This window comes from Macrobrachium rosenbergii, chromosome 44, assembly GCF_040412425.1.
Source record: "Macrobrachium rosenbergii isolate ZJJX-2024 chromosome 44, ASM4041242v1, whole genome shotgun sequence".
Lineage (NCBI taxonomy): Eukaryota > Metazoa > Arthropoda > Malacostraca > Decapoda > Palaemonidae > Macrobrachium > Macrobrachium rosenbergii.
The window spans coordinates 4,630,504-4,639,958 of record NC_089784.1 but is presented as its reverse complement, the minus strand read 5'-3'; the positions used below and the strand labels follow the sequence as shown (position 1 = coordinate 4,639,958).

At 35.6% G+C, this 9,455-nt stretch overlaps 1 protein-coding gene across 1 annotated transcript; it reads left to right on the top strand.

The window, feature by feature from the left end:
• Positions 1-6,703: 6,703 nt before the first annotated feature.
• LOC136829217 (uncharacterized) lies at positions 6,704-7,111 on the top strand. Its single transcript, XM_067087520.1, has one exon. The coding sequence runs from the start codon at positions 6,704-6,706 to the stop codon at positions 7,109-7,111; it is 408 nt and encodes a 135-aa protein (XP_066943621.1).
• Positions 7,112-9,455: the final 2,344 nt, after the last annotated feature.

Genomic DNA, 9,455 nt, shown 5'->3' with positions numbered 1-9,455 from the left:
TCGGGAATAACTAACACCCAAGAGGAATTATAACTGATAACTGCTTCGTCACCAGAGGGATTCGAACCGTTGCCTGGTTTAGAAAAAACGAGGGGCAGTGCAGTGAACTGGATATTAAACTATATTTGAGGATTAATATTAGTGAATATAAATAGTCATCTCTGTATAGGTGACAAAAATTAATATAGTATATATATATATATATATATATATAAAATATATATATATATATATATATATATATATATATATATATATATATATATATATATATATATATATATATATATATATATATATATATATATATATATATATATATATATATATATATATATATATATATATATATATATATATATATATTATCCATTCACTTTTTCCCCTTAAAAGTGGTGGTTCAGAAAACTATAGCTCCCCGGTTTCTCAGCAAACCTTAAGGGGTGACGTTGCTAACCCCATTTGCTTTTTATCGACCATAGTAGAGGCCGGTACGTATTGACTTCTGGTTGAACTTAAGCGCTGTAGACTAGGAGCGGCCCACGGACCTAGCTAGGTTGCTCTCTTTGGCTGGTTGCGCTTTCAAAGGTAGTCGGTGGCTTTGCCACACATCTGAGCTAATATCCATATGTTTATGAATAGCGTGCGCATATGCGCACGAGCGTCCGTTTTTGCGCCTAACACACGAAGTATTTCTTCCTTAAGCTCCGGGTACGGTTGACTTCCTCTGTGATTCCAAAATGGTCTTGTTCTTCCTTAGCGTTTCATTTTTCTTGAATCTTGACACAATTTTTCCATGAGTTATGTGCTTAATTTGTGCACTGGAATTGCATGGAGAGTAGAGAACTACTGTAGCTTGAAGACGTAATTGCTTTTGTCACCTTACGTACGGATACATGTATGCATACATACACACACATATATATGTGTGTGTATGTATGTATATATATACGTATGCATGTATATGTATATACATATATATATATATATATATATATATATATATATATATATATATATATATATATAGACATATATATATATATATATATATATATATATATATATATATATATATATATATATATATATATATATATATATATATGTGTGTGTGTGTGTGTGTGTGTGTGTGTGTGTGTGAGTGTGTGTATGTCTATGTATGTGTTTTTGTGTGTGTGGGGGTCTATGTATGTGTTTGTGTGTGTGTGTGTGAGTGCGTATATATAAGTACATTAATAACGTTAATACGCAAGTTTATTACTCTTTTCACATTGGCCGAGAGAGAGAGAGAGAGAGAGAGAGAGAGAGAGAGAGAGAGAGAGAGAGAGAGAGAGAGAGAGAGAGAGAGAGAGTCATCTTTTTTACACGGATGTCTTCTCACCTACTAAAAATCCACAGCAACTCAGCAACGTCCTTTGATCCAAAGCTATGAATCAGCAAGCGATGCATTATAAACAAACCCCCTCACTCCCAGGCGTGAGTTTGGGAGTAATCACGCTCGCCGTTGGACAGCTCCGGTGGGCGCTGGAGACTGATAGCGATGTATAGGCAACAGCGCCATCAATTCAGGCGCCATTGTGGGCGTGATCGCGGGTGCCATTCTTCCGAAGAAGGCCATTTGTTTTCTCCTTTTGTTGGGTCGGCAGCTGATACGACTCTCGCTCTTCTGAGCGAAGGATATCACGAGGGAGAGAGACAAAGAACCTTCAGAGAAGCCACCTTGTCGAACTCAGTTGCGTCCGACGCGGCCATTGCAGCGTTATTCGAGCCCTGAAGAGAATGGGCGGGGATCGCCAAGTGGTGGTGGTGTCCTTCGGTTGATGTAGGTAGTGGGCGAGGTCAGGTCGTTACTTGGGCATCTTGGGCATTGTCCAAGGGCGTGGGAACAAACTAATGTTGAAGGAAGCGATAGGTAGATATTTGCAAAGCTTCTTATTTATCTAGAGGGGAAAAAAAAATTGATCGGGTGAGGTGACGTTCAGATACGATAAAAATAGCGCTACGGTATTCCAATAAAGAAAATATGTATAACATATTTTTAAGTGTTTCGTAAAACTTAATAACAAGTAAGGCTTAAGCATTTTTACATGAATTTTAATCAACAAAGCGTGTTATTTTCTTTTTTAAATATATTTGATGCTCCTGCTGGTTTGACAACTAACAGAATAACATTCAAGAAATAGACACGTCTACCTCGCCTTGATCTCTTTATATTTATTTATCTATTACGCCTTCCTAATCATGTTCATTTCCGCACAATTAGTTGATTATGCTTCCTGATTAAGTTTATAAATTATCTGGTGAGCTATTGGCTATTGGAGGCTTTTGAATCCATATAATTTGATGTCAGTCTGTTCACAAAAGACGTATTGTTTTAACAAATTAAAACATCTTCAGGATAAAATCGAAGTAAAAGAAGAAATGGCCTTGTCAGTTTCTCTAAATCACTTGTGCTAGTTCATTTTGTTATCGACTGTCTATTCTGAGTGACAGACTTTTCTTTAAACTAAGAACATAATGTAGTCATTGCGGCGAGAAATAAAAACTTGACTGGAATTAATTTAGGGTCGGTGATATCTTATGACTATCAAGAGGAGTTAGAGGAATACAGGATAAAAAATATAGGATAACAAATCAATGTAGCTACTTGATTGTTATCAACGCATGGTTTCCAAAGACGAGTATTCGTGAATATATTCAGGAACAAGAACTTATGAAGAAAGTTTGCTAAGTTGTGTTTGCACAAACTAAGGAGCGGAACAAATTGGTGAGAGGAAATAAGTTGAGATTGATGTTGGATACATAAATAAGACAATTAAGTGTTATACGAAAGAAGCGAGAAGAGCAAATGAGGAAATAGGTGAAATATGTACCATTGTTAATGATACATAGATATACTGTAAAGACAGCAGCGAAGTTTTATGGCACCAGTTACTGATGAAACTTAATAAAAACTGTAAAATAAAGAAATGAGAGATTTGGTAAAAAAAAAAAAACATTATTTAAGAGATGATGGTTATGTCCATATACACAGGAGGAATGATACTGTTGTCAAGAAGAAAGTGAGATAAAAATAGAAGTCAAATAACAAAGGCAGTGGAGAGGAAGGGAGGAACTTGAAGGAGACTGAAAAATTGTACAAGGAATTAAGTACAGGCAGAAAGGTTAATGGAAAAATCGATCTCGGAATAAAAAAACCTAAATTGAAAAATGTTGTCTAAACGGCATAATGTCCTGGGTCGATGGAGTGAGTACTTTTTGAAAATATGTTGAATGTGGATAATTAGAGGGAGGCAGAACTGAGGACTTACTATAATTTTGAGAATGTTCGTGGATGTGACTACTGAGAAAGGTAGGAGTGTACTTAAAATGATGAACGATGGAAAGACCTGGAACTGATAGGAATAAAAGTGAGACGCTATGGTACATTAGGAATGGTGCGCCTGAGCTGCTGACTGTGGTGTGCAAACTATGACTGGATCAGGGGAAGGTTCCGCAGGAATGGGTGAGAGACATGTTAGTTACACTGTATGAAAGTAGAGGTGAAGGAGGCGACTGGAAGAATTATAAGGACACAACAAATCTCAGTATACAAGGGAGAATAACTGATAATTATTGAATAAGGGTAATATGTGGGGTTCAAATGTTTATCATAAAACACTTATGTGCAAAGTTTGAAATCAAAGGGGAAAAGTTGTATGTGGTATACATGAGCCTAGAGAAGTTCATGAGAGAATTGTTATAGAGGCAGTGTAGAGTATATTGAGGCTCAGTACCACCGAGTCTGTGCACGCTCTGTGATATAAAATATAAGATGTCGAAGGCAATAAAAGTTTTTTGATAGAAACAAAGTACGTGCTTAAATACGCAGGGCATGTTTTGTCTAAATGGTCGATTGTCATTTATGTGGTTGGAATGATGAGAGAAGTCAAAGAAAAAGAAATTTGATATGGGATAAGCAAATACAGAATAACAAAGGATACAGTACAGGATGGAGATAGTACAAAGAGAATAAAAGAAACAAGCAGTTAATTAAACAAGCAAATCTGGGGTCATTGCACTTCGGAAATTATTGGCTGATTAATTCGCAACAAAAAATTAATTGCAATGATAGCGTTTGTCATGACTATTTTATTTATAAATCTGAAAAGGAAACAGTGCAATTCAAATATATTATTTGCACGTTAACACGTCCAACTTTATCAAAATGTTGTGGGAGTAATGAGCTTGTTGCTGAGCATAACTTTGGAAAAACTGGGGTAATGGCCCAAAATAATTAGAAGCCACGTATATATATATATATATATATATATATATATATATATATATATATATATATATATATATATATATATATATATATATATATATATATGTGTGTGTGTGTGTGTGTGTGTGTGTGTGTGTGTGAACTGACAAACTGGGGTAAGGATGCTGTATCATTTACATTAAAAGTAAGTATGTTTTGATGAAAGAAAAGAAGATAAACCGGGAAAACAAAAGTTACATTTACCCAGATGAAAAAACTGGTAAACAAGAGAAAGTTTTTCAATTTGTTTCCAACATTTCTGTTTTTTATGGACGTTACCTCTTCTATCATCCCCTAATGAGTTAGTCAATAAACAATTTCTATTATTGCTGCACGCCAGGGAAAAATGGAGGCACGATTTTCAGAAAATTCTTAATGACACCACAGTAAGAGCAGGGAGACTCATAATACTTAAAGCCAAATGCAAATATTGAGTTAAAATCATTATCTAATCGGTATAAATTGAATTCCTGGTGATGTGGTTTGAGAGTCTTTGTCCGTTTTCGTTCTTGCTTTGGTTCAGTCTCTATGAAATATCCTACGATTTCAGAATTAGAGTATGAGATTTAGGCCAAAGGCCAAGCACTGGGACCTATGAGGCCATTCAGCGCTGAAAATGAAATCGAGGGTAAAAGGGTTTGAAAGGTGTAATAGGAGGAAAACGTCGCAGTTGCACTATAAAACAATTGTTAGGAAGGGCTGGAAAGCAACAAGGAAGAAAGATAATATGAACGGAGGTACGGTAAGAGGAATCAAAGGGGTTGCAGCTAGGGGCCGAAGGGACGCTGCAAAGATCCTTAAGTAATGTCTACAGTGTACCGCGTGAGATGCACTGACGGCACTAGCCCGCTACGGGGTACAGTTTTAAAGTTCCACCAGCCCAGTATAAAAAACCTTCATTACACAACACACTTTTTTTCCCTTTGTTAGTTTCTGCTACAATCAACTCGGTTTCCGAGATCACAAAGAAACCTTAGATTCTGTATCCATAACATAGATGAACACGAATTAGGCTGAATCCAATTTATTGCTCTGTTTTTATTTATCTTTTTACATAAATGTATTTATGCCTCTGTAAGTGGAGCTTTCTTTACTGTTAATCATAATTCAGCAGTAATCATTACTTTCCTTTTTTCTATTTGTTATTTTATTTACCATTATTTTTAAGTAAATCTGACAATTCTACACTTTTGCAGGTAAAATTCGCGTAACTTTTCAGCGCAAATATAATAAATTAGCGCAAATGCCACGCTCCCAAAGAGAGAGCATCAATTCGAAAGATAATATTTACAGTACATCCGCCATGCAACGTTTATTGTGCTGTAATGAGGTGCCGTTTTGGTCTTTAAAAAAACGTGCTAGTTTCTGTAAAGCGCAGATGTTAGAATAACCTTCGGTAAAGACCAAGATTTTTATCATACTTCTTTTAACTGTCTCCCACAATAATATCTTCCTTCCATGAATTGTCATGATCTAATATCGAATGCTGTATTCGAATTTCCAGTATGAATTCTACTGTATTTAATTAACTGGACGAACAGTGGTGCTCGAGTCAAGTCGAAGCCAGATTTCCCACCGAGCGAACAAGGCCATATTTTTTTTCTTACAACCACAAGTGGACCCGGGACTTGAATATTTGTGAAATGTAACGAATTTTGAACGGCGAGGAACAATGGTCTATTGAGTAAGTGTTTGCCAGTGTGTAATTAGCCATTGTTTTAACACAAACAACGTTAATGATCAGATAACAAGAGTTTCCTTTCAACAATGGACGAAAGTCCTGACCCTTCTCCCCTTTGAAGGCGACCGTCTGGACACAGCCTCTTTTCTCTCCCAGCGTCGATTTTTTTTTTTGTTCTTTCCAGAGCCTCTTTTTTTTTATTTCCAGCACCTCTTTTCTCTTCCAGAATCCCTTTTTACATTCCACGTTTTCAACTTTTGTGTTGGGTAATGAAGCTCACTCGCCGCTAGTCAGGGATTGTTAAGAGATATTACATAATCTCGCCGAGTAATCTTCATTGTTGGATTACAAACAAAGCTCTGGATGCAGTTCCTCTTCTTCTTCTTCTACTTCTTCTTCTTCTTCTTCCTTTTCTTCATTATGGCTGACTATGAGATTCTCCGATTGGCAAATGCTATTACAGGTTATTGCTACAGACGAGGGTTCATAAAGTACAGAGATGGGAAAAATAGAAGAAGAAGGGAAATCAGATGAAGGAGAGGGAGAGGAAAGGAGGAGAACAGCAAGGGGAAAGAGAACTCGAAGAAGAAGTAGAAAATTTAAGCATAAGCGGATGGAAGAACTAGAAGGAGATGCTGAAGGGGGACAGAAAAAAAAAGAGAGAAGAAAAGTAGGAAGGAAGAAAAACAAACGTGGGGAGGTAAAGGGTAATGGAAGGAGAGAATAATTTGGAATTTCAGATGGAAAGGTGCGAAAAAAACACCGAAAGGGAGACACGCAACACGAAAGCAAAAGAGGAAAGTGAGGGGTCTAGCAAATCAAGGACAGAAGAGCAAATCAAGGACAGGAGAGCAAATCAAGGACAGAAGAGCAAATCAAGGACAGGAGAGCAAATCAAGGACAGGAGAGCAAATCAAGGACAGGAGAGCAAATCAAGGACAGGAGAGCAAATCAAGGACAGGAGAGCAAATCAAGGACAGAAGAGCAAATCAAGGACAGAAGAGCAAATCAAGGACAGGAGAGCAAATCAAGGACAGGAGAGCAAATCAAGGACAGAAGACAGAAGTGTTGAAACTCGAAAGCAAATTAGGAAGACAAAACATGAAAGGAAGAAATGAAAAAGAAGGTTAGCAGGAGTAGAAAAAAAAAAAAAATGAAAGGAAATAAAGACAGGAAAGGAAAAAAAAATGAAAAAAGAAGGTTAGTAGAAATAGAAAATAAAAAAATAACTGAAAGGAAATAAAGGCGGGAAACAGTGAAAAAACAAACAGACGAATTACGGGAGTAGAAAATACAGAAAAGAGAGACGAAAAAGAAATATAATAGTGAACGTGGAAAACCATTTAGAACAACATATGAAAACAGAAGATAAGAGGTTTTAAGAAGTAAATGTGGGAGCTATAGAATAAAAAAAAAAAGTTAAAGGATAAAAAAAAACGAACAGTAGTAAAAGCAGGAGGAGAAAAGACTCTCAGAAGGAAACGAAAGAGACGGAGAGGAAAAAAAAAATACCCAAAAATAAAAGGGCAAGAAGGAACACGGGAGAGGGTCGCGAGTATTTTTGGATAGATGTTTAGGTAATAATTATACGCTGTTGTTGCGGTAAGCAAACTGGCTAGGAAACCACTTTAACTCCCCGCCCCTACGCCATTCCTCCTTTCTCGGCCTTCCTTTTTTTTTTTTTTATTCCATTCCGAGTCAATTTACGCTTCCTGTTATTAGATGGGATTTTTGTTTCGGTTTTTCCGTCAGAATTTTTAATTGAAAATAGACCACACCTCCTCCATCATTTATTCATTTTTCTGCACATTTAGCCTTTCTCATTTTCTGATATTTTTTTTCTAGTCAGGTATCGTTAAGTGGATAAACATTGCACATTTTTCTAGCTAAATTTAATTTCCCCTTTTTTTGATTTATAAAATATACATTATTTTTTGTTGTTCTTCAGGAATTCCTACTAAAAATGAGTTATTTCGAAGATTTACTTCTTTTATTTACAGCATTTATCGTATTCGTTTTTTTACCATTATTAAAACAGTATTAGTTTGCAAACTATTTTCTTAGGGCTGGTGATCAAAATCTGGTGGACTCCATTTTACAACTCTTTGTAACAATTTTTAAGAAAGTCCGCCGAGCATAGTCAGGTTATCAAGAGTGAATCATTTTTAATTATGATAAATTCAGCATTATTTACAAACCCTGAATTCTAATATTCTCAAAATTCTCAAAGTTTTAATATCTAAAGTAAAAATTGTTATCGGTTTACCATATGCCAAAGTTCGTCAGTTCTCCTTAAGTTCGGATAACACCGACTTCAGTATTCTTTGAATCATCCACACACAGTTAACAGACTTTCTGTTAGGAATAGGTAATTTACAGAAATGGGTAATTTGAAATAGGTAATCGAATGCAGGAGTGTACAAAATCCTTTGCAGGATATTGTAATATTTGCAAAATATTGCTCATACAATTTTAGAAATGAATATCCTACGTACAGTCCCTAGAATATTGTTTTTCCTTTTTCAAGACTATAACTCATTCATTTTGGGTTATATTTAGTTCAACATTAGACTCATGAGGAAAATGTTTCTGTGTCACACAAATAGCTCAAACATTTTAGAAAATTTTTGGTTTAACATCTGTTTTTTTTATCCTTGTCAATAAAATAATCCATTTTTTTTTTGGAAATTTTTTGTTTAACATCTGACTCAGGAGAAAATCAGAATCTAAATTTAGAATCGGTTAGTTTTTTATTCTTGTCAAAAGCAGGTCTTAGGAAATTTATAGTAATTCTACCTTAGTTTCGATAATCTTGTTTTTGTCATGAAAATAGTAAATTTGGTGAAATTTAGAATCTATAAAGCTTTTTTCCTTACCAAAACTAGCTTTTAGAAAAAAAATAATTAAATCAGCTAATTGGTGTGTCTCACGACATCAATCTTTTTATGTACCCAGAATAAATTTTAGCCGTCCTGTAAAATTATTTAAACTTTTTTTTTTTTTTTGTAGGTGAGTAAACAATATGACATTACTAAACACTATATAACTTTTCTGTATGCGGTGAGCGAAAAGGTTATGGATTTCTAGAGTAAGTTTTTCTTGTAGGTTTTAGTTTTCTGTAAAAGAAAATTATTGTGCCGGCTTTCTCTGTCCGTCCGCACTTTATTCTGTCTGCACTTTATTCTGTCAGCACTTTCTTCTGTCAGCACTTTCTTCTGTCAGCACTTTCTTCTGTCCGCCCTCAGATCTTATAAACTACTGAGGCTAGAGGGCTGGAAATTGGTATGTTGATCATCCACCCTCCAATCATCAAACATACCAAATTGCAGCCCTCTAGCCTCAGTAGTTTTTTTAAATTTTATTTAAGGTTAAAGCTAACCATAATCGTGATTCTGGCAACTGTATAGGATAGGCCACCAACGGGCCGTGGTTAAAGTTTCATGGGCCACGGTTCATACAGCA

Coding starts and splice junctions, on each gene's coding strand:
- LOC136829217 (XM_067087520.1), top strand. CDS start 6,704: ATGGAAGGAGAGAATAATTTGGAATTTCAGATGGAAAGGTGCGAAAAA.